Genomic DNA, 27176 nt, shown 5'->3' on the forward strand with positions numbered 1-27176 from the left:
GTAAATTAAAAAAATTAAACACAATTTGATATTTTTCCAGTTCTAAAATCATTCATCCTTTTCAGTCACATACTTTATACGACAGTTATAAGATAAGATAAGATAAGATATTCCTTTATTGTCCCACATGGGGAAATTTCATTGGTGCAACGCAGGTAGATACAGAGGTAGATACAGAAGAACAGATCACTTATAGGAAGTCTGAAAAATACTTTCAGTAGAAGATCTCCTATAAATAAATAAAAACTCCCATAGACAAATAAATAAATAAATACATAAATACCATTGCATGTGATCACGACAGTAATTGCACATGAATATGTGTCACGACAGCACATAGATTGCACATGAATTTCACATGAATTGCACATGAATTCCAACAGCAATTGCACATATGACAGAGTTCCACATCAGTATTAGGTTAGGTCAGTATTGCGAGTGTTCAGTACAAACAGTTTTTGTTATAAAGTCTGACAGCAGCAGGAAGGAAAGACCTACGGAACCTTTCCTTCGCACATCGAGGGTGGATCAGTCTCTCACTGATTATTGGTGGGTATTGTATCGAAAAATGTATAATATTGGAGTGGTTGTTTTGGAGAAATACTAAATTAAATCAAGTATATCATCTGTAATTCAAAGTACTGAAAATGAGCTCAAATAGTGTAATCTCCCAGGGCTATGAAGTGATATTTCTGCACTTTTGTGGTTAATTTTATGGTCTATTCATGTTTTATGAGATACTTGAACCTCAACCAAGACATTAACATTCACATTTTAGCACATTGGATGCACTGCAACAATATATGAGATAAATTGTAGATAAAATACAGAGAAATTCATTTTTGTCAGCATCGCCCATGATTCAGCTTCATCTACTTGCAGATGAGCGACACTGAAAATGAGGCAAATATCAGTAGCTGCTATTAGACAGGAATGAAATCAATTTGAGCTGAAATGGTGATGATATAGAAACCAAAAATGTTTTATAGCATCGTTGGTGGACTTTAAAATATCGCAGAAACGTCTACAATATCATCCATTTAATGCTTGAGTTTTGTGCCTTGAATGGCCAGTGGTTTGGTTTGATTATCTGGCTCACAGTAGATGAATTGATGTTCTTGATCAACCATGACTGAAAGATGTAGTAGTTGATTGTTTCCCACAGAGAACTACTGTACTACTACTTCCCTCATTGATTGTTTCTTTCAATCATTCATCCTCTGAAGCATAATACGGTATTACAGTTTGGCTGGTCTCCCAATATCTACTTAGTCAGCTTTTATCGATTTTCTTTCTTCTTGCGCCCACATGCATTTCCTTTTGTCACTTATACTTCGCTGACTTGTTTAACCAGCACTTTATACCCTATAGAGAAGAGCATTACAGCAGGAAGTACCCTCGAGCAGTCGCCCAGTGTGCACAAAATGACCCCTGCGGACTGTACCGGCCCATCCGCAGTGAAATACGAATTAGGAACGCCTGTCACTGCTCCCTTTTTAGAGCTTTGGTGGGATTATGTTTGCATGAGTGCCCTGGCTGCAGATGAAACACGCCTTGGTCGGAGTAGGCAGTCTTTTACACACAAGCACTAAAACGACTGGTCACGCCGTTGAGATATTCAGGTCCGGCATTGTCGGGTAGTCCTTTCTTTGTGGTTTAGCGGTGTTCGCTATAGCGTCTAAAATCCAGAGACAAGTGCCAGTTTAATGTCTCAGCTTCATGTTGGAATGACAAAAGGATGTAATGTGTTCTATTGAAAATATAGCCACCTGACACGTCCTCCTCCTCTTGTGTTTTTGCAGTGTCCTCAGGCGGAGACAGAGGGGTGAGGGGAGTGTATGCTGACAAGGATACAAGTATAGAAACATTGCTCCCACCAACAAGAGAATACATGAATCTGGGTAAGGATGTCCACTTATATATCACTAAACATTTAAAAGAAGACATCTAATGCTTATAAATAGGCTTTATTTGTGTTGATATGATGGGATCACTTGGCTGATTTTGTGCACATTCAACATTATGAAGCGTTCTTGCAAGTCTACATGACTTAAAGGCGGTATGGAAAATTTTTCGGCGATTTGAGAACGCAGGCGGAAGTGCGCATGCGCACTCCCCCGTGTGGACTGATACAACACACACGTGCGTTTGTTTATTAGCGCGACGGAGCGCATCGCATCGCTCGTCTCCCGTAGATTTCTGTCCACTTCTGCGTCAGCTCGAACTGTCTTTCTCAGTCTTCATTTTGCCCCGTACACTGAGGGAACTATATTATGATAGATCCATGCGCTTAGGCACGCGGAAACGTGAGCATGAACCGCACGCGGCTGCAGGTGAGCGATAGGTGCGTTTTATGATTGATACGTGGCAGGACAAATGATTTATCCACGCCACGAGGAAATATGATAAAAAAAATTGCTGAAAAAAATCGTCCATACCACCTTTAATGGCTGTTTAAAGTCAGAGATTTCTGATACCATCAAAGCGTTATGTTTTAGAGGACTATTTTTGAACTTGTATGTGGTTATTTGTTCCTTATGTTTTTCCTTCTTGTTTGCATTAATCATATGAGTTCGTTGAAGTCTGTTTACAGAATAGAAATCTGCTGTCGCCACACTAGTGCTGTCCCGATACTCAAATCTCAGCAGTTGACACTAGGGAATAGACTCAATATTTGATACTACAATGATGATAAAAACAAAACAAACAGCTGACGTTTTCAACTGATTTCCATGTGGTCTCAAACTAGATCTGAAAAAGCTCAAGATTGTTCTAAAACGTTTCAGGAAAGGTCACATTTTGTTTGTTTGTTTTAGCATTGATCGGTATTTGATTTTTGATACTTTTGACAACTCTACTCAATACTGAAACGAAAACATGTGTAAATAGTATTCGTTTTATACATCAGCTTTCAAGACACTTTGTCAACAGGCTGTCTCAGGTCGGCCTGCCACGATACTCACTCTATATTGACCTATCGTTTAATAAATTATACACGTAACAATATATTACAGGGCTCAATATGTATATGTATGTTTGTTGTTGTTTGTTATTTCTCTGTTGTACGATAAAACTTGAGCTCTAGAGGCAAGGGTCAATTTTTTATGATATTAGAAGAATGGTTTTACTGGGATTATTTGGATTTAGCCTTATAATTTATTGAACTGTTTTCTGTTGAAATATATCACACATCAAACTGTTTAATGTAACAGAGAGTTTGAATCCTGCACCCATCATTCTAAAGGCTGTGTTCGGGTGAAGTCTGAAAATTAGCGTAGCGTAGAGTAGCGTAGCATAGTGTAGCGTCCTGTTTCTGTATGCTGATTGGTTGAGTAGGCCAAAATTGAAACATTCCGTTCAGTTTGTCAAGACCAACTGTTTTTTCATAATCCCACAAAAAGTCAGGGCTCATTAGGCTTCATAACCTTAAAATTCCAAGACATTTGGTGCCTTTTTTGGTTCAGAGGGGGGTCTCTTCACATCTGGTGGTGCGTGTCGTTGTGTGATGATGTATCGTTATAACCCTGCAGCCTGTCCCCTTCCGACAGCCGTGCACGACAGCGGGTTTTAAGGATTCTGACCAAACATCTCGAATATGTGTGGCATCCAGAGAGGCGCCTCGCATACCAGCAGAGCGGGTGAGAGCGTAAGCACTGGGAGAGGACCAGGGCTGGAGATGGGGGGGTGGGGTGAGGGAGTTGAGTCAAAGGTTTACCCAGAGGTCATGTGATTCTTTCATGTGTCACACAGATGATGCTCTTTGGTGTGTATTCCAGTCCAGTGGGAATGGAGAGGCGCTGTCTTCAGGATTCTTTTATCTTGTCTTATTAAGTTGGGGGTTAGATTTGTTCCTTTGCAATTTGAGTGCAGAATATTGGTAATAAAAGAGTGTTCATATTTCTGGTGTGTGGATGAGTATGACATTTATTCCTTTTATTAAAAAAATGATTGTAAAAGACTGAAGAGGCCGTTAGGCTATGGCCATTACAATTATTTTCCTTCCTCCTTCCTTTGAAAGCTACACCTCTACGAATTCATTAAAATGTTTTTGTCATAATGTTGTTTCCTCATCAAAAACACACCCGGAGTTGTGTTTTGTTATATTCACACATCTTTGACACAGGAATTCTGCTTATTTAGACTGTGTTCTTCTCCCAAACTGAAAACACTCATCTTCACCTTGTGATGTCATTAAGTGGTAACACAGGACGTGTTCCTCTGCATTTTAAACTCTATTAAGCGTCACCAAAATCATTTACTTACTCACTAACTTTTAAGAAACAGATATTGTTTTAGGCACATTCACTCTCTTTGGGATTTGGTTCACTTTAAGAGAACTCGGGGTCAGTTTTCCTGTTAGCACGGTTCAACGAGTGAGCACAAAACAGCATGACCTTAACATGTGTCCAATCATACGACACTAGGGTTCACTTCTGCTTTGGTGCAGATGAAATGAAGTGGCCCGTTGCCTTGTTGAAACTGCGTCACTTCTCTTGCACCAGTAGATAAGATCGCCACAGAAAGTATCCATTAACTGAACAAAAGGTAATGCAACAATATTCACACAAAAGAGGCAAAAACCTTTGGTTATTTTAGGGCATTGTAGTGTAAAAGCGGTTCAATTGAGGCTTCAAGAGCTGCTAACTTTCAAACTACCACTTGATGACATCACAACGTGGAATAGTGCATTTTAAGCTTTGGAAATGTAGCCTAAAAATGCCAGATTTCTCAAATATGTGTGAACAAAACGCAAATCTGGGGAGGTTTTTGATGAGCTAACAACATTCTGGCTAAAAGCTCACAGGAGTCAATTTAGCATCATACTGGACCTTTCAATATTGTATAGTAACTACAAAAATAATCCAAAATTATAGGGACCCAGAAGACCATGAAGACCATTTCATGGTCTATGTTGTATCACTTTCTGAAATTTGTCATTCTCTTGTCATTTGACACGTGGCACCCTTAAAATATTGGTATAAGCTAATATATTTATGTACTTTTCTCATGCACATGACATTTCTTCTGTTGAAACTGGGTCAATTTTTGGTTCAATCGCCTCGGTGCCAAGATGGAAGGCAAGGCAAGTTTATTTGTAGAGCACAATTCGTAAACAAGGCAGTTCAAAGTGCTTCTTACAACAGGAAAAATACTTTAAAATCATAAAGACATGACAGAAATCACAAAACAGTTCAAGCCATAAAAGAGAAGAGTGCAAATAAAATCACCAGTAATTTTATGTCCCTTTGAAACATCCGGTCTGTGCGTGTTGGCAATAAACTTGGCCATCATTGGTGCCTGACTATGCCACTTTCCCCCCTCCGCTGGCTCTTTTATTAAATAACACAGTGGAAAATTAATCTGGATGTTTCCCAGAACTCTTTGAATCATACGATGACACACAAATTGTTGCTGCAAAAAAGAACTGTATGCCTCACTGTCTCAACCATTACCAGTCAGCCCCAGACAGTGTGACAAGCTGATTAAAATGCCCACAGCCAACACGAGCGAGACCACACTCTCCATTCACTACCCCCCCGTCGCCACGACAACCCAGCACCACAATGGCCGTCCCGGGTCTATTTAGCTCCGGTGAAAGAGGGGACTTGGAGAGTTGCGGCTGTCCGGCCCGTAGGTGGTAATGTATGCAGAGTCGAGCCCACTGCCGCCTCCTTAGCATTAGCTGGAACAATGAGCATACTCACATGTGCTGATGGCGTCACAGCATATGGCCGTTCTAAACCACTAACTAACCTCGGGAGAATGGCTATTTGTGAGGGCTTTGTTTTTGTCGAGCCAGCATGCTAATGATTCACACTCGTCAGCTTTTCACTCATTTTGTTTGGGCTAAAAGTGGCAGATGCAGTGTGTTGTGTTGGAGATGTCAGTCAAAGAAAAGTGTATGAGATCGGTTTGATGGCCAGAATGTGAACTTTATGGAGACACTTCATTATGTAGCGTTCTTCATGAGGCATATCTTTAGAGAATCATTTAGAACTTAACCATTTTAAGTCAAATTCATGGTCATATTAATAAATATAGAAATGGATGTTGCTGAGCATTTGAGAATATGTTACGATATTAAAATCTAAAGAATGCTACACAAATGTATGTAAAGTTCACAATTTATTTTAATTTTAAATGTATTTATACCTTAATTTAACCAGGAGGTCCCATTGAGATTCTCATTTACAAGAGAGACCTGGCCATCAACAACAAAAAAATAAAATAAAAAAATGTTGCATGAGTAAACATAGTCTAATTTCTGTTCTTTTTCCATTTTCCCTTTTAAGAAGTCACATTTGATGCATTTTGAGTGCAAACTGGGAAAGACATGTTCACATACAGACTGGGGCAGTGTAGAACAAATATCTGCTGTTACAAAAAATAAGAATACATTTCAGATATTTGGGAAAACCCACATATAAGATATTATCGGAAATGTTTGAGGAGTAGAGATAAACAGCTCCAGATTTCACCAATTTACCTAATATTGTAACAGAACTCCTGTATAAATGGTACATCTCTATAACAAATACAATATTACGAATAAATTCATACAAGAAATGAAACAAAATGTAAATGGAACATTATTATCATATTTCCCCTAATCTCTTTCTATGATCCATATAAGCACAAACACATTTCAAAATGTAGCTCAAACTGCCTGAAGCTTGCCAGTCGAGTGGTCATACATTGAATGCAGACCATTTGATCTCTGATGGTCACAGTGGGAATATCCAATCAGTTCGTGTTACAGAGCCCGGGGGAGTCTTGAAATGTGACCAAACGTTTTATAGGGCCATATGGAAAGTGGCTATTGACCTGTTTCATAATTAATCCGAACATGTCACAATAGCAGCACTGTTAATAAAAGCGTTACTGAATGTGAAGAGACTGTTGACTGTAGTGTGTAGACAGAGCAGGTTAACTTTACCACACTGAAGAAGCGGATCGGCTATTGTTTAGCCTGAATGGACTTTGGGCCAGGATGTCGATCCGATATGTGTCACATAACCTTGAATATACAGTTTTAGCTTGTTAAAATGACTGAGGACACCTGTATTTGTCTATATCCCTGTGTGTATTTAACCTGTTTTGTGTTTTTGTGTTGTGGATGTCCAAAACTGCTTTTTCTTCCTCAAATATCAAGTTATTTTACATCCAGCTAGAAAACAGTGACATGTCAAAAGTCACTCGTCCATTTTCACACACACAGCTAGATGTGTACATTCAATATTACCCAGATTATACATAGAACATTAGTTACAGTCCTTTTATGATCTTGAGTCCAAACGCAAGCAATACCATTATACACAGTTAATCCTAAAGCACCATGTATGACAGGATGATCAGTGTATCAATTATTAATTCAATTTATTTCAAAGGTTCTCTGTGAGGTTAGCGCATTTTATTTTAATTCTTTATTCCAGCCTTCATGATTTGTTATTACAACCACTTCTCGACTTAAAAAATCTATTCTATTGGAATTAATGCAGCTTTATAGAGTTCGCTTATGCATCGCTTGGCCACTATATTGTGCTGATAATGACCCCACCACCTGACTGAAGGAGATATAAAAAGATTTGTTTGCCTTAGCACAGCATTTGCTTCAGTCCAAACTCACTGCTCTTTTATATTTATAATAAAACAGAACTGCAAATGTCTTTTCTCTTATGTTAAGATTGAAGTTCACTGTAGACAATAGTAGAGGTTATCGTAGCCAAACTTGAAATCATACTGTCTAACAAACAATCTTTACTTTCAACTGGGCCATATTGATGAAAATGAATATCTATATATATATTTTTTGCATTACCTCGATAACAATTTCCAGATGATATTTTAATAATGCATCAGGAATCGCACAAAACGTGAACTTCAAAACGACATCAATATCACTTCTTACATTATATTACTAGACGATACTTGACTTTTTTTAAGGTCATTTTTAATTGTTTTAATTATAGACTTGATATTGATAATGATAGATCATACACTTGATGATATATATATTTTTACCTCTACAAAACCACAATTGCGATTATATACATGTTTGGATATATCTCCCACCTCAACGTTCAACATATTGAAATACACGTGTCTCTCCAGGCGCCGGACCCTCTCAGAGCTGTAATTGGGGGGGATTTGTCAGTGAGTGCGGTGCTGCTGCGGTGGAACTGTGTCAGCACAAACTAATGTAAATAAGTAACCGACACCCTCTCGCTCATGTACTCTCTGACTATGACTTATTATGATTATTATAGTCCCGTGTTCACTATTTGAGTTTGGCTTGTGGCATTAGAGGTCACGCTCTATTTAAGCTCGATGACACATTTATTTTTCAATTTCTTTATTCCGCTGCTTTTTCATGTCAGAACCTCTTGCATTTTGGGTGAGGAGCTTGTCCTGGTTACTTTGGGGTAGTTTTGACAATATGTCGTTGCTAATATATTGGTATCGGTGATAACATTCCCAGTCTTTTTAAACAGACAGGAAATTGCAACATTCTAACAATCAGATTACACATTTGATGACCTAGTTTATGGTTCATATAAATGAGTTATAACATTGACCTTATTCCGCCACGCCCGCTTTTGGCCTCTTTTTACCACGGATATTCACTTCCGTTGTAATCACATTTACGGTTAATCGGGAACTCCTGTCTTTATGGAGAATGCTGTTAAAATATGCTATGTATAAATATTGCCCAGACGGCCTGACAATGGAAAAAAAAAAAAACTGGCACAAAGTTAAACGTCTTCTCTGTCAGCACAAATAAAGAAGTATTTTTTCACTGTCACCTCAGAAAGTTGTGTGTTAATCAACTCAAGGTGTGATTGTTGTCAGTCGACAAGAACTTTAAGTCACAAGTTTAATTTTACTTATATTATTTTTTGGAGCCAATCCTACAGCTATTAAGAATGAGGTTCATTTAAGGATTTCTTTTTTTAAATTTTTCTTCCAAAAACGGTAAATGGAGTTACATAGGCCGACGCCCACCATCTGAGATTATGACACACTCAAATTCTAGAACATGAACACAATTTATGTAGATTATCACCAAAAAAACTTTTTTTTTTTTTCAAAAGTGAAACATTAATTTGTGAACTTCACTTCAGTTTGTAGGCTTTACTATACATTTTAAAACGCAGAATTTTGATATCGGAAAATACTTTCCACAGCAGCAGGACAAATATCGCATATCGTATTGGCTGAAATGGTTCATATCGGACCAGCCCTTGTATTATGCCCCTTGGGTTGCTTAGTTACAGGGCTGGTAACCCTTTGGCCTATCCAAGGTTTTGAACTGGGCTTTATGAGCACTATTAATCCTCACTCTTTTTTAAACATGATCATTAAGTGCCTGTACCTCTTGTGGTGTTAGTTTTGTGTGTAAAAGTTGCTGTGGGCCGCCCTCAGCTGCTGTTGTCCGTCATCTGTCCCTTTTGATCTTTGTGTAATGATGAGGAGTTACAGCTTGTCAAATGTGCCCCCGAGCCCCTCACCTAGCCGGGGTCAGAGGTCAAAGACACGCTGTCAAAGGCAAGCCGTCTTACTGTCTGCTCCCACAGACTTGAATGTGGGCGATTATCATGTTTTTTAAGCTTTACTGTTTCTGTAACTTGACATATCGTAAACAGAATTGAATTCTCTTTTTAAGATAAGATAAGATAATCCTTTATTGTCCACACATGGGGAAATTTCATTGATACAACGCAGGTAGATACAGAGGAAAAGGACAGATAACAGAATATACGAAGTTTAAAAAACACTCTCAATAGAAGAACTCTTATAAACAAAAACTCCTATAGACAAAACCTCCCATTTCCCAACAAGGGATGGAGGGGAAAAATTAGGATGTCCGCCGGGATAACGTGACGATCTCCGGGTAAGACGATGGTTTTCCGCAGTTTCATGAGTTCCTCCTTTGTATAAACGCACCGGCGCCGATCCATACGGCGGCTGTGGCCGAGGAGCGCGGTGGGGCCGGGGGGGCTAGCTCAGAGCTAGCGCACATCACGACGACACAACGAAAAACACTCAATAATCCAGCCGATCAAAGTCGAAACAAGTTGAATTAAGCGATTCCAGCGCGTGTCCCGATCGTACAACTAAAGTAGAAAAAATATTTACAAAATACAAAAGATAAAGCACATAAGTGTGAAAAAAGTGTGAAAAAAGAGCGGAGCGTTTACACCGGGCTGCCAGCTGGACCGGCGCCTTTGTGACGAGATATCGGAAAATACTTGTGATTACATCTTGTGTCATTGGTGTGGAAGGAAGGTTAGGGAGCACAACATGATTCATTCAAATACTTTTTTTCTTCGCGTACATGTGGATGTTGATTGCAGTGACAACCAAAAGAGTAGCTAATGCAGTCACCATAAACATTACTAATCAGTGTGTTGATTAAAATCGAATCGTGGTCTCATGCCTGTGACGATATGCTATTTTGGTGATATTATATTGTGATTTACTACAGTATTTCTTTATTTAATGCTACTCTTTGCTCAAAAATAGTCTTTTCCCCAACCATTTACCTTATTGGTCAGTCCCAGTAAAGCTTTGAGTGAGCGACGGTGTGAACTTTCAGAAGAAGCAGATGGAAATGAAAATGATGATATAAATGTTTTACCTTATTGCCCACCCCTATTTACATAATGGTTGGTGTTCAAATAGTGGTGGCATTTTAGATTAAGCCAGTATGTTTTTGTTGACATAGGTTTTTCATGGTAAATGCTGTCCTGGTTACAACAAGTATGCTTTCCAAACACCGAACCAAGCATAATGAAGAGATATAAAGCCAAACTACAGGTTGGAGACCCAGTTAGTCAAATTTGTGTTTGTATCTTTTTACTTTAATATTTTTTATGTGATATTATGCTAATTGTTGCACTCCATCGTTCTGCTCTTGTTGTATATACTGTATATCGCATCACGTTTATATTATACATTGTTTTATGTAGTACCTCAATGTCGAAGCAAGTTCCTAGTTTTGAATTAAAGTTGATTTGTTCACTGAAAAATGCAATAAAACTGATTCTGATTGAGATAAATAATGAATTTAAGTTAATTTCACATAGTTCATGATGTGTATTCCTTTATACTCTCTCATCAGATAAATGACCGGTGCTAATGATTCTATTGCCTGTGCTTAAGGAGTCCGTTAAAGCCAGCACCTGTCTCTGCGGCGCATCTTCCAGTGAAAGGCTCTGTTATAGAGGAGCGTGCCTTGGGCTGTGGGTACCGCTGCAGCCAGGGGAAGTGTCTTTTATGAGGGATCCGCTCAGAGCAGCCCCGCGGTCCCAGATCTGTGAGCCCAGTGAAAGAGACTCTATTTGGGGCAGCACAGAGAGGCCGTTCAACACACCGGGGGCAGGACAGACGGACCTCTGTGCCCTGGGCTGAAGCCACTGCTCTGAGAGGCGTCTATTGAAGTGAAGAAGGCAACGGAAGTGGAGCCGTGCCCAGCATGTGCACATCTGCCTCTCCAAATATTAGCCTGCTCTCTTCACTGACCCGCTTGGATTTATTGAGATTCATTGGGATGTGTTGCAGACGACTGAGTGTGAAGTAGAAAGTGTCTGAAGAAGTTTATTTGCAGTCCGTCTGCTGGCTGGGATTTGATTGAGTGAAAGGGGAGCAGACAGGTCAGACTGCGGATGGATAGTTCTGTCTCAGAGCAGTCAAGCAGAAGCTACAGTAACTGCATTTTAGATTGTGTTGATACACTGTCAGAATCTATCAGGTAGGTGTCTCCAGGCAGAACAACATAGGATCTCTGGTTTCCCCCATCAACCAAAAACATATGCTAATCCTTCAGTCTGGTATTGACCAAGGTCCTGGCTTAATCTTTTTTTGGTTGAGCCTCTACAGTTATGCTAATGTCTTCATGGAGCTAAGGACAACACGATTCTCTTTCAAATGTTGACTTTTAAAATATAAGCGCAATGTCCTCATGATTAATACATTAACTTCACAGCGTCCACATTTTGTCTTATTTTAGGCGGTTCCCATCACTGTACCTGGACTGTAGGGTACATTAAGTCTAGGGCTGGGTAATTAATCAAAAGATCGAGTTATGCAAATCAACAATATATATGGCAAAATCCGCAGTAAATCCTCTGTCAGTAAAAACATGTGGTCAGACTTTGGAAGAAGACATTTGAATATTATTTGTGTTAAAAGTCTGTGTAGTTTATGCTCATAAAATCGTTACCCAAAGGCATTTTTTTGTCTCAAAATTGAGATCGATCAATATGAGAAAAAAAGAGGTAATTTTTTTCCCATACTGCCCAGCCCTTATCAAGACTCTGAGATCCGACCTCCAAGAGCTACTGAAACATATCACTCTTCTCTGTGAACAGCAGAGATACACGGTGTACGCTTGGGTTTCAAGATTAATTGCAATCAAATCGAAATCGCAAGGCTGCCATACTTTTCTCTACAAATAATAAAATATCTTGTTACTCTGCAAAAATCTACAGCTAACCCTGTAGTTTGTCAGTTCTTAGGCCTAGTACAGGTTTTTCTCTCAATTCTTCTGGACGCAGTTGAAATTTGAACTTCTATTATTAAAACATAAATGCAGTCACAATACTCTTCACAAAAAATGTCCCAAATCGCTTAGCCCGAGTGGACCCATCGAGCTTGGGTCCAGAATACCCCCGTGCTCAACAGTGTGATGCAGTACTCCCTGGCTCCAGTCCCAGGACCCCCGCCGCTGCCGCTGCTGACCCCACATATTTTATCGGACATTCAGTGGCAGTCACGGCTCATTAGCGCCTTTAGAAACAAGCGTCACCGCAGACAGTTATAAAGAAGACAGAGGAGGCGGGAGGGCCACGGGCTCACTCACAGGATCACAGTTTGGAGCGCTGTAAATCCAGTACGTACAGTAAAGCGGACACATTTGTCTTTGTTATTGTCACATAGCATGGAGAGAGTGAGGAAGTTAAGCAAACACACCCGAGCCTGTAAAAGGGAAGCTTGTATTTTTGTTTTATGTGGTTATTATTTGTGTTTTTAGATGCATGTTTTATGTTTAGGATATATTTAGATTTTTTTTTTTTTTAAAGTGGAGTGTCTGAAACTCTCTTTTCTCCATGGAGATGTTGTTGTTTTCTCTGACATATTCACAAAATAGCATAAAACTGTAATTGAATATATGACAGACATTATTTACCATTATGTAGAACATTCCAGGCAAAACGACAGTAAAGCAGGTGACAGACCCTCCACCAGAAAGGTTTATCACCATTTTGCATCTTCTTTTCTGTATGGAATTTGGTGAGTCATGTAACCATGCATATAAAAGCATATGAAACGTTACCAACAGCATGGACTTCAGACACCTTTAACATATTTTTAATGCCTGATGATTAGAAATGATTGAATCTCTATCTCGCCTTTAATGTATTTTTTTCAGTGATCAGTTTGGCTCAACAGGTCCACAGTCAATCCTCCGTCAGCAAAAGCGTGTGATTTGGAGCATAATTAACAGTTTTGAGGAAGTGACTATTTTCTCACGTTAAATGGCAGCAATTAAAAGTGTATTGTTTATGTTCATAGAGAGGTTTATTCATTTTTTTAACAAGCCCAACCCAACAAACTCAAAACCATGATTATTTCAACCTTTTTACAAACCAATCCAAATATCGTAGTCATAATTTAGAGAACAGGAAGACATTTTACACCGCTTTAGTAGTATAGTTTTATGATTGTTGTTGTTTTAAAAGCCACTATACATTAGATAACCAGGTTGTGGGGCAGAGCGAGTGCCCATATCAGAGTAGAATGTCCATCCATCCATCCATTTTCTACCGCTTGTTCCCTTTCGGGGTCACGGGTGACTGGAGCCTATCCCAGTGACTTCGGGCCTTAGGCGGGGTACATCCTGGACAGTGGCCAACTTGTCGCAGGGCCAACACAGAGACATAGACAGTTCACTCTCACATTCGTTCACTAGGGCCAATTTAGAGTCACCAATTTTGCCTAACACATCTTTGGACGGTGGGAGGAGCCGGAGAACCCGGAGAGAACCCACAGTAACACGGGGAGAACATGCAGACTCCACCCAGAGAGATCATGTGATGTTGGTCTGGTCCGGGAATCGAACCCATGATCTCCTTCTTGGGAGGCAAGAGCGCTAACCGCCACCGTGCACCCGAGCACAGAGTAGAATGTATTTTTTGTTATTTTTCCCTACTTTTGTAATTGATGGGAGCACTAACTGTACGATTAATTGCATGCAAGTCAATCAGTGTTGTGTTGTTTTGCTTGTAAAACTTGGCTTGCAGTCTGCTCGCCGCTCGGCCTCGGCGTCCTCACCTGAACTTTGACCTGTTAACGTCTCTTCTCTTATTTATAGTTTTACTGCGACCCTATTTCCATGGGAACTTCCTCTAACCCAATTGCTATGAGCGTCATTCTGTGCTCCAGTAGATCGGAATCAACCAACTCGGACTGCTTTAGCACAAGAGGAAGGCTGAATGGAGACTTCACTTTGTCACATTTAAAAAGCCTACCACTTTGGACTACACTTCCTATAATCATTCGTCTAGTTTAAGAGTCTTTTAAAATGATTTTTGATAAAGCTCGTGAACATGCTTGCTTATCCTTCTGTATACAGTACACAAAACACCTTATAGGGACTTTTTCAGCGTACATCATCCGACATTTGAGCTGCTGTTGTGGCCGATAATAATATCTGCTGATTTAAACTTCTAGATAGATTTTCTCATATAAATATAATGAGTGATTTGGGAAAATGTTGCACTTATTAGCGCTAATGCATTGTCAATGGTGAGCCTACAAACGTAACAACTATGAAAATCCAGAGACTGACGACCTCCATGTGAATCAGAGCCTGCAGAAGTGTTTTGTGTAGATAGGGTTAGTGTTATGTTACCGTTATCGATGAATGCCGAAATTAGCACGCATGTTAACAACTTCGTTATAAACATTTCTTGAATTCAAGATTATTCTGGACAATAATCCACCCAAAACACAACATTTTGTTTGACAAGAACTGTTTTGTTTTGTTCCTCCAGGCGCCACAAATCCTGCAGTAATATGTGAACTTTAGATAATGGAGGTTGAAGTTAGCTATCGATAGTAATGACTCATTGGTTAAAGTAATGAACATATTAACAACAACCATGTGTCTGTGCTTGTGCTTCATTAAAATGAAATGGATAGAGTGTTTACATAAGTACCTAATATATATTGGGCATTTTTTTAGATACTGATGTGAAACAATTCCCCAATATTCCCCAAACTTCTACAATATTAGTTCTGATTATATTGCCCATCCCACTACTACTTAACAATCTTCTCTAATGTGCCAAACTGGCTTTGAATATGGTACCACTTTATAATAACTACACCTTAATTAGCCTTAATAAAGCCTGAACAAAGACTTAAGTCATATTGAATAAATAGTTCCATGACTAAGGCATAACAAAGGAGTTTAGGTATTAATTCAAGTAGTTACTAAGTCTGATTCATGCATGTATTTGTTCATTATTAATACGCATTTGTTCATTTGGTTTATTAAGGCTATTAAGAATGTAGTTATTATAAAGTGTTTCCGTGAAGAATCCTATAGAAGAATGAGGAGCTTGTCCCATTATCTGGCCCTGGTTTGTAATGTTTGCTTCTCTGGGCTGATGTCAAAGCAGTTATAAGTTATACAGCCTACTCTTAACACTCTGCCAAATTTGGAAAAAGAGAAGTCACTGAACTACTGTCAAAATGGAACGTACAGTATATGTTCACTTGGAAGACATTTCAAGTTTTGGTCATGGGAGTAATTTGACATTTAGCAGTGTAGTTTGATGCTAATTTAATGATGGCAGTTTGAGTGGGAGGTTGGACTGTTTGAATAGATTTCATTGTAATGTAATGACACCAAATGGAGCTCAAATCGTGTAAACCTTTGACCAAAGGATCATGACTGACAGGACAACATTCTCTCATCCATGGCGCAAAGGTTAGATGCAAGACACCCTTCTAAATCTGCTGGAGATTTCTACACATATTCTTTGATTTGTATGGATTTCCCCCCATTTTATCTTGTAGTAAATTTTCGCTCCAGACGTTTTACCTTGGTGAACACACAGCGCTCATCTTAACCTAGGCCTTTCACGATTATCAATTTTGAGAATTTGAATCAAAAGTGCAATATAGTAAAGAAAATACTGTATAATGAACGATACTATTGAAACTATAACACTGACAGTAATTGGAATAATCTAATAAATGCTTTAAATGCACTGCAACAAATAAAAAGCCAAATTAAACGCTTTTAAGTACTCATAGATATTATTTATCTGACACTCAACCGCTCAAATCTTACCGTAATAAGAAGAAAATATATAACAAAACATTCCTTAGTAGTAAAGAAACATACAGATGATTAATATTGAACAGAGAAGTTGATAGACCTGTCACAATAATTACTTTTCTAAACCACATTTCCTATCCTAATCTTCTCCCCCCGCTTTCTCTTTTTTTTCCACTCGTTCTCTCCGTTTTCTCATTTCCTTGCTGTTCTACTTTTCGTCATCTTCCTCTTTTTTGGCTTTCTCACATTCTCTCCTTCTTACTCCCTTTGCTCTTTCCCTTCTTCTTTCATCCCCCTTTCCCTCTTCTTCCATCCTCCTTAATTTAATTTAGTTTATGTGCCATTTGTAGTAAAACGCATTGGAAAACGTGCAAAAAGCTCAATGTGCACAGTAAAGCATTGAAAACAACCAAATGGCCCTTTCCTCCCTCTTTCTCTCCTCTCTTTCTCTGGCCCTTCCCTCTTCCTCGGTTCTCAGGGCTTAAAGGTCCCATAACATGCAAAATCGACTTTTCAGAGCTTTTAACCTTCTTACATTGCTATGTGTGCTTCATATATGTACCCAGAGTGTTTTTTTTGATTGATTCCCGCAGTGTTTAGCTATATTACAGACTATCTCCTTCCGCGAATCTCCAAACTGACGGGCGGTGGCTGCAAGACCGCGTCATAACCACAGGCACGCGTCATCATCCCCCCTCCCCCTCCCCCCTCTCCACCCCCCTCCCACCTCCCGCCTGCCGCCTCCTGCCCCCTTCCCCCCGGCTCCGCGCTGCTGCAATCTGCCGTGTCTCCCTACAAGCCCCGGAGTTTTTCTGCTTCGATTTACGACGAAACACGGTTCAAAGAGGCCCAAAACGTCATTAATGATATCGCACTCTTTACTATTATCACAATGGTGAAGGTTGATGTGGCACTTGATGCAGCAACCGGGAAGATAAACGGAGAGAAGTTCTATCCGATACGAAAAACCAGGAAATGTATATATATATGTATATCTATCTATCTATCTATCTATCTATATCTATATCTATATCTATATCTATATCTATCTATCTAATATCTATATCTATATCTATATCTATATCTATATCTATATCTATATCTATATCTATATCTATATCTATATCTATATCTATCTATATATCTATATCTATATCTATATCTATATCTATATCTATATCTATATCTATATCTATATCTATATCTATATCTATAGATAGATAGATAGATAGATAGATAGATAGATAGATAGATAGATAGATAGATAGATAGATAGATAGATAGATAGATAGATAGATAGATAGATAGATAGATAGATATCTGTTCTGTGCACGCTGTAGAATAAACACCAGATTTATTTAGTCTCACAGTAGTGTTGATCTGAAGTTCTATCGTTTCTCACTCACTCGGCGGCACAGCGCGGAGCAGACAGCTGTGGGGCCTACGTCACGGGTGGGCGGGGCACACACGTGCTCTCTGAGACTACGTCACGGGTGGGCGGGGCACACACGCGCTCTGAGACTACGTCACGGGTTGGGCGGGGGAGCCAGATCGCTCTTCGCAAGGGTGGGGGTGAATATCAAACCAAGCCGTTTGCATTTCCGGGTTGGTGAGGGGGTCCAAGGTCTGGGTGATATTTCTATAACTATTATGTTAAGGGTGTTGCACAACCCTTATTATTATCAATTATACACTTAGGATAGACTACGAAACGTGAAAAAAGCACGTTATGGCACCTTTAACATTAAGTAGTAGATAGTAGTTATTATTGGGGAATAGACTGGCTGTTCCCCCTTTCTCTCCATCTCTGCCCCTCATCCTCTCCTTCCCTGTGCTTCATCGTCTCCTCTCCTTTCCTGTCCCTTGTGTTACCTGTTCCTCGTCTTCTCCTCTCCTTCCCTGTCCCTTGTCTTACCTGTCCCTCGTCGTCTCTCCTTCACTGTCCCTCGTCTTCTCCTCTCCTTCTCTGCCTCTCGTCTTCTCCTCCCCTTCTCTGTCACTCGTCTTCTCCTTCCCTGTCCCTCGTCTTCTCCTTCCCTGTCCCTCGTCTTCTCCTTCTATGTCCCTCGTCTTCTCCTTCCCTGTCCCTCCTCCTTTCCTTCTCTGTCCCTCGTCTTCTCCCTCCCTGCCCCTCCTCCTCTCCTTCTCTGTCCCTCGTCTTCTCCTTCCCTGTCCCTCGTCCTCTCCTCTCCTTCTCTGCCCCTCATCCTCTCCTTCCCTGTCCCTCATCCTCTCCTTCCCTGTCCCTCGTCCTCTCCTCTCCTTCCCTGCCCCTCCTTCTCTCCTTCTCTGTCCCTCATTCTCTCCTTCTCTTCTTCCCTGCCTCTCATCCTCTCCTTCCCTGTCCCTCATCCTCTCCTTCCCTGCCCCTCATCCTCTCCTTCCTTGTCCCTCGTCCTGACCCCGCATGGGCGTGGAGGGTGTTGGTTATTATACCTCTTCTCCTCCTCATGAATAAGTGAGCGGGGCGAGGCTGAGACACATTTTCCAGACACATTTTGAACACACCGCAGCAGCCTCAGAATGCCCCCTGGCTACACTCGCTGGGTGCTCCCACTTTTTTTCTTTGTTTTTGAACCCACCCCTGGAGTGTAGACTCTTAGGTGAGACGGCATGTGTAATTTTTTCTTCCACAGTCTTTAAAAAGTACTTGTCCCCCACGGATATTTAGTATTAAACTATATCATATCTAGATCATTTATTTTACATTTTGTTAATTGTGAATAACAATATTTATTTGAAACAACGTAATAATAAGTCCATAGACTTCCTGTTCAAAACTCCAGAACTGAAATATCTGCTTCAGCATTTCACCAGAGCAAGCAGTGGATTTGTATCATGTGCTTATTGTAGAAAAATGGTAGAATTAATTAGTAGAATGACGAGCTGGCACCTGTCCAGGGTGTGCCCCGCCTTAGGCCCAAAGTCACTGGGATAGGCTCCATTCACACGCGACCCCGAAAGGGAACAAGCGGTAGAAAATGAATCAGAAATCAGAAAAGGTCAATGAACATAATTCACAAACATAGGAACTTGCTTTGGTGATACGGTGCAACATAAAACAATGAACAATGATAAAACAACCTATATAGGTCAAAAAGAAAAACAATTCAAATCTACTATAAGATAAAATATAAAAATGGGCTATAAGATAAAAAATAAAAATAGGCTCACTATGTACACAAATGTATGCATGAATGAATCGAAATACAATTCTGAGAAAACAAATAATGGCGGAACACCATTATACGCTCTAATTTGTCAGAAGTTTGGCTATTTTATCACACAAAGTAATTGTTTGTTAGTATCTCACAGATAAATCACAGAACAACATCTTGTTCCGACCCCCACTTTGGGAACCACTGTTTTAGAGGACCACGTGATCATTTTAAAGAAATTACTTACATTTTGTGTTGAACTGTATATTAAAAAAATTCAAAATCCCTATCAGGCTATTTCCTTCATGTCACAATTGACTCAAAACACCCCTAAATCTAGTTTGTGCTCTAAATTTTGCTCTGAGCTGAGCTGTGTGCGTGGAACGTTATGCTAGTGTTGTGGCTTTGTGTTGGAGCACCTTCAACACCATCATTATGTAGATTTTTAATGCACTGGTAATTTGTGTAATCCAGGTCTGGCTACATGGAGCACAACATGTATTCGGGAGTAACCCTCCTCTGTAAGGTCATAGAGAGGTCTCGGACAGCTCGTGAATATTTAAAATGTTTTTTCTGTCTAATGGCGGGGCTTTCAGTGTGCACTCTACTGTGAGGCGTTGACTGATGGGCCGGGGAGTGGGAAATGGGAGTTGTTTTAGTCGTGAACGCTTCAATGGTAATAGATACACTGGAGGGTTGGACTGAATGTAGTAGATTGATGTATTACGAGGTTGAACATGAGCAGAATTACTGGTTGTCATAAGAGATAATAATAACGCAGTTTTACATCCAGTGAATTTATGATTATTCTTTGTATGTTTTTTGCAGAAAAAATGGGAACTGAGTCCAGGTGATAAGAAGGAAGGACGTCTTCAAATGAACGAGGGAAATAGATGGTGAGAATTATGTTTATTCCTTGAAAGCCTTACATTTGGCACTATCCAATTTAATATTTTCTTAAAGCATTACATTTTAAAATAAAGTGTGAAATTTCAAGTATAATAATGTTAAATTTTTTGATCAGAATGTTTTGTTTTATGATTAACTGTATTTACTCTAAGTTGGATTTGCAATTATAATGCAATTGTTTTATGTTTTTACTATTATTATTTTTTATCCAACACATCTCAATTTATCAGTAATAGTAATTTTTAAGTGTAAATAAATTTTCTATAGCAAAAAAAAAATAAAAATTGTATTTGCCTGGAAAAAAATGTGGTGCATTAAAACGGTATCAAAATGTCTTTTTTCAGAATATCTGCAATGCCACATGGAAAGGCTGAGAGCTTCACCCTGCTCCTGCTCCTCTCCACCATCCTCCCATCTGCCCTGGGTCGCACTCACCCCCGATTCGCCCGTAATGACACAGTGTTCCAGCACCTGGCCCTCCATCCGGACCCCTCTGTGGGCACTGTGTACGTGGGGGCCCGGGATCACCTCTTCCAGCTGGACGGGTTAGGAGGACTGCGTCTGGAGCAGGAGGACACGACCGGCCCCGTCAGCGATGGCAAAGACTGCTTCCCCCCTGTCACCGAGGCGAGCTGCCCTAACGCCCGCACAACCAGCAATTACAACAAGCTACTCCTGCTGGACCCGTACGCACAAGAACTTATCACTTGTGGAAGCGTTCACCAGGGTACGTGCCAGAAGAGAAGCCTGGCGTCCATCAAAAAGATTCTATTCTCCACCGAGAGGCCCGTGGACACTCAACACGTGGCTGCCAACGACCAGCACGTGTCCACGGTGGGTCTGGTGGTGCGGCCTCCCGCGGGGGACCGGACTGTGATGTACGTGGGGAGGGGTTACACGGCCAACCACCCTCCCATATCCACGCGGCACCTATCTTTAGACCCGGTGTTCTCCTATGAAGAGACTGCGAAGTTGGCGGTAGCAGGGCGGCTTGCGGAGTACGACCACCATTTTGTGTCTGTGTTTACGTGGCGCAGTTATGTGTACTTTCTGTTCTATCGTCGGGATATATACGGGGGGTCGAGGGAGTACCGGACCTATGCTGCCAGGGTGTGTCTGGACGATACCTCTTACTATTCCTACGTGGAAGTCCCTTTGATTTGTAAAGAATCATCATCATCTGCCTCCAACAGGAAATACAACCTCCTCCAAGCTGCGCAGGTAAGAACGCAGGTTTAAGGACACACATTATGCAATATTTGTTTTGCGTTGTTTTATTCACATTTGTTGATTAATCCTTTTTTAATAAGTCATCTCCCTTTTGAGCCTAAATAAATACTCAAACATTTTCAGAATTTTCACAGACATTGCTACAATTACATCTCCGCTGTTTTTTAAGTCCATAAATCATTGCCAGGCTTGTTCAGAGCATTTCTGCTGTCAAATCGCATTCATTAAAACTGCGTGCCTGCATTAGCATGTCGGGGGAAAGCTATGTTTGCTTATCTAACTTTTGTGATTTTCTCTGCAGCCAGGAGATTGAGATTTATCACAATTCATGATCTGGGAAACGGCTGACCCACACGTGTGGTTTTAGAAGACACATTATCTTAAGATAAAATACAATACAAACAATGCATACTATTTGTCCTTTTTGCCATCAATAATAGATCAATAAACAGTAAATCTAAGTTGCTCTGCCTAACCTTCCTGGTTTGCCACCTGCTTGTCTTCATGGAGAGGTTATTCCTTCGTCAACAATGTTCAACACTATGGCATTAAACCTATCTACCGTATTTTCACACCTTTTTTCATAGTTTTGGCCGGGGTGCGACTTATATTTATACTTATAACCTTATACTCTGGAGCGACTTATTTGTGATATTATTTGTTATTTTCACACTTGCAACTGCATTTCATACTCCAGTGCAACTTATATATGTTTTTTTCTTCTCTATTATGCATTTTTTGGCTGGTGCGACTTATACTCCAGTGCGACTTATAGTCCAGAAAATACGGTACTTTCATGGAGATTATCCTTTATTCTCTCCCATGGGAGAAATTTGTCCTGGGACAGGGGTCATTTTAACACTCAGACAACATCACCGACAAGTGTGACCTGGTAGTCGCTACATCATGAGCATGTGTGTGTAAGATGTAGCAATGTATCTATTGCGAGGCGACCCCGCCCCCAGTAACAATGTTTTTCACAGTAAAATAAATAATTTCATGACAGCTACGTTTCTCTTCATCCAATTAGTTAATTTAAGTTCTGATCTAGTCCTCTTGGTGATACTATAAAATACTAGGTACTTCTAGAATAAGTATCAGAAGCCTCAATATAAATGGAAATACTGTATGACTGGGCTGGGTGGCATGACAAAAAAAATGTAAAAGACATTTTTCCTCATATTGATCGATCTCAAATATATTTTCCATCAATTCATTGTCTTGCCCTTATTCAAGGCCGGGTCGCGGAGGCAGCAGTTACAGTATACCGTATTTTTCGGACTATAAGTCGCATCAGCCAAAAACTACATAATGGAGAAGAAAAAAACCTATACAAGTTGCACTGGAGTATAAGTTGCATTTTTACGGTAAATTTATTTGATAAAATCCAAGACCAAGAACAGACATTTAATCTTGAAATGCAATTTAAAATAATAACATTAGAGAACATGTTGAATAGGTGTCCGTATGCTAACGTACACCTTCAGCTACATGACGCACAGACAACAAACTCTCGTGTCTGGAATGTTAACGTAACATATTAATAGTTATTCAGATAACTATAGCATAAAGAACATGCTAACAAGTTTATCAAAGCATCAGTATTACTCCAAATCACTAAATCCATTGAATTCTTCTTCCTCTGTGTCACTTCTAAACAACTTTGCAAACTCTAGAAGTAGAGGAAGTGCTGATTCTTCTTCTGTGTCGCTTAGAGCCTAGAGCGCCCTCTTGCGGTTGCCAGTGTGAAAGTAACCAATGGGAAAATAACGAATAATATCACATATAAGTCTCTCTGGAGTATAAATTCCACCCCGGCCAAAACTATGAAAAAAGGTGCGACCGGAAAATATTATTTTTCATTTAGACTAAACAAAAATCTAAATGTCTTTCAATATCAATTTCCTGAACAGTTTTGAACAACTACTGAATCAACTTTGAATTGTTGCCATTTACCACAAGTCAAATTACTTCCTCCAAAGTCTGAACTCCAAACCGCATGCTTTTACAGATAATAATTGGCTGTGGACCCAAGCTGATCATCGACAAAATGAGATGATTTGCACCGCCCCACTGTATTCTTTTGGTTAATGCATTTTCATGGACATTTTCTCTTTTGACATTTGATCTGATCTCTTAATAATACATCGACACACCAGATAAGATGCCAACAATCTATCATTGTGTACTTCACCAGGTTGGCCGTGGGACAGGAAGACAAGGCGAGCACTTGTTGGGTGTGTTCTCCTCGCACCTCAGCTCGTCTCACCTTAGCCCCTCGGACCCCTCAGGCCTGTGCGTTTACCCTATGGAGGAACTGGACCGGCACGTCGACTCCACCCGCGACCTCTGCTACACCCAGGACGGACGCACGAGTGGGGAAAAGACGGTGGCCTACATCGAGTACGAGGTCAAGTCCAGCTGTGCCAACCTGCCCCTGGTGAGACGATATGTGTTCGACTCAATTTTGATGTGCAATATATTGTTCCAGAAAATACCACAATAATACTGAAACTACACATGAAAATCCCAGTAAATCCTATTCCAAATAAACTATAGCTTCCTCTGGGTGCAAAGAATAGATCTGCACAATACATTTTGAGCCTCAAGTCGATATAGTGATTATTGTGACAGGTCATTGTTCGACAGCAGGTCTTTTGTTTGCATCTTGTTTCTCCCCCCAGAGAATATATGTTAAAAAACAGAACTGTGACAAAGATCTGACCTTTACACGCTGGCGTCACTATTGGTTGTTACCCTCAGATTCCGCTATTGATAACATTGTACTCTGCGGCGAAAAGTCTAAAAGGTAAATTCACAAATGTTTCTATTATTCACGTCATGTAATACATCACAAATCTGCATTTTTAACCATGGTTTAAAATGTTGATGCCCTCTACGTGTATTAAATATCATTGGTCTATTGCAGGGGTGGGCAAACTGCGGCCCGCGGGCCACATGTGGCCCTTTTGTCTTTATAAGCCGGCCCGCCAAACATGCCAAGTAATATTTTATATTACTTGGCATATATATATATATATATATATATATATATATGCCCTTAGGTATCTGTCTGCACCTTAATAAATCTGTCTGCACCTTAATAAATATGACGTGAAAGGAATTCAATAATAGATTCAAATAGCCTATATTTGACAGAAAAGTGATATTTTATTTGATTTTAAATTTTTTGGATAATTTATTTTTTTCACACCAATGATTGCGGGCCGGCCCTCCGCTACTTGCCTGGATTCGAAATTAAATATGGCCCTCGGAGGAAAATAATTGCCCAGCCCTGGTCAATTGGATGTTATGATGTCATCTGAAACCCAGCAATGTGGGGCTTTGAGATATGAGAGCTGATGAGTGCAAGGATGGCTGATGCTGAGCTAGTAACAAAAAACAACCATGCAAGTGAATACTAGGATGGGTTTGTTAGAGCAAGGAATGAGTTGGATCAAATTAAATGGCTACTTCCTCCTTTCACACTTTAAAAATCGAGCTTTAAGTGGCTTCTTAAGTGTCATTCAGGACATTTCCAGCTTTTTTCTGATGAAACTGAAAAAAAATCAAGACTACTAAAAGGCACTGTTTCTACATGATGTGACTTTTAACATGCTACGCTAACTAGGTGGTTATTTAGAGTATAGTAAAGGTAGTAAAATATCTTTTATACAAACCAAAACTATGAAAGTTTAAGTATAGGTGCATCTGTATTGAATATTAGAATAATTACAAGTTTAAATTCATCACACTAAAAGTATATTATATTTACAGCTGTTGGTTCTGCACTGCTTTTAAGTTTGGCTTTGGCATGTGTTGCAGTATGGTTTTGTCATATAATACACAATATGTTGAGATGTCTTGAGAATCGAGTATGTATGGTCGACATAAACTTAAACACCAGACGTCACACATCAATCATTTCTCAGTAAAAGACCACACAAATGCCATGTGAGTAAAGTTTGCAATTAACACGATTAGGTTGGCATGGATTGGACTAGTCTCTCTTTCCTTTTTGTGATTGCCCCAAAGCTTGTGAATCCTCTTATGATTCACCATAAGAGGATTGTGCCATAGATTAAAGGAGCCAGCCAACTCCCTTCTTTTGGATTTTGCACAACCACTCAAAATCCTGCTTTCCAGTAAGTCCCAAGTTTTAAAATAATTGGCCCTGGGGGACGAAGCAGAAGTCAAATTGTGGCCATCTCTGCAATTCTCCTTTTTTATTCTTCAAAATCGTAATCATGAATTCTGCTTTTTGCTCTTCTTATTTCCCGTCGTCCTGCGTGTCCTCATTTGACTGTACATTTCAAAGGAACTTCATGTCTTTCTTGTCAGCTCTCATTATAAATCTCCACTGCTGATTTGGGGTTTGTTCATATTGATCCGTAATGATCCCATTTGAGTTCTCAGGCTGGGCCCCAGTGGAGGGGCCGTGGAGAGCTCCACATGAGAGCTCCACGTGGGGACTTGGTAGTTTTAAACAAAGCTCTCATTACTTGGCCCAGTGACCCAGAGATCACTCACTATTTATTCTGCGGAAAGTTGCAGATGAAAAAGGCTTAATTGGGGCTTGTAGGTCTTGATCTGTAATGCATTTCTGCCCACATAATCCACTATGGCAGCGTATTTAAAAATGCATTCGGCTAGCTTATAGATAAATCCAAATGAGTTACTACGCGGGGCTAATGCATCAGGCGATATCTATAAAATTCCAGTTTATGGGTGTAATCTTGCACAAGCACTTTTATATCTTCTGTTAAAATGCGTCTTTAGAGTACACAGTAAAGATTTCCTTTGGTTAATATTTGAAAAAATGGAGATGCAAAGGCCAGTATTACACTTATAATGTATAATACAGTAATTATGACAGCATAATACAGTAATTATGACAGCATTTAAAGGTGCAAGCCTGGTTACAGGTCAGATCTGTGGAGACTTGACCCTGGAGTAAGACTGTTTGGAAGGATTAAACTTAGAGGAACTAAAGCTAAATGTCATATTGTTGAACAGCAGAAAGCAATAACATCTCTCATCAAGTCTCACCAGAAAAGCCTTAAACGTACTTATTTATTGACCTTCATTTACCCTGGAAATATAGCATCTCTTTTGCCACTGAGATTTAGTATCTCTTTTTGGCCTATTGTACATGTTTTTAGTGGTAGGGGAAACTGGACAACTCTTTTACATGACAACGAGCTGCGTTTTCATTCAATTTGTGTTCAATCCGTGCTCCACAAAAAACGCTGGAAGACATGGTTTCTTTGGCGAACAGAGAGATGAGGTCAAACTTGATCCGTCCAGTCAGTGGTCCAGCGTGCAACTGCCTCATAAGTTTATATCTTCAAGAAACGGACAGAAAATCATGTATAATTACTTGCTTTTACTTCAGAGGGCACCAGCTATGCCCCAGAAAAGCAAATGGTCTACACGTTATCTCCAAGATGTAAACAAGAGGTAAGATTACTTCTGCGTTGAAGTGCAGTGTGTCATTACGGAGCACAGTGCCTTTGTACTGCAGCTTT

The 27176-nt window shown here is 39.9% G+C and overlaps 1 protein-coding gene across 1 annotated transcript in view; it reads left to right on the plus strand.

Moving 5' to 3' along the window:
* Positions 1 to 1799: 1799 nt before the first annotated feature.
* plxnb1a (plexin b1a) overlaps positions 1800 to 27176 on the plus strand; it is a 51448-nt gene continuing 26071 nt past the window's right edge. The window contains exons 1-4 of the mRNA XM_072449528.1: positions 1800 to 1901; positions 20338 to 20405; positions 20763 to 21639; positions 23846 to 24088. Coding sequence (XP_072305629.1) covers positions 20773 to 21639; positions 23846 to 24088 — 1110 coding nt within the window. The 5' untranslated portion in view covers positions 1800 to 1901; positions 20338 to 20405; positions 20763 to 20772. The remainder of the gene's footprint in view (positions 1902 to 20337; positions 20406 to 20762; positions 21640 to 23845; positions 24089 to 27176) is intronic.

Source organism: Eucyclogobius newberryi, unplaced genomic scaffold (genome assembly GCF_026437365.1).
Source record: "Eucyclogobius newberryi isolate DKJ021-1_F unplaced genomic scaffold, fEucNew1.0.hap1 SCAF_17, whole genome shotgun sequence".
Lineage (NCBI taxonomy): Eukaryota > Metazoa > Chordata > Actinopteri > Gobiiformes > Gobiidae > Eucyclogobius > Eucyclogobius newberryi.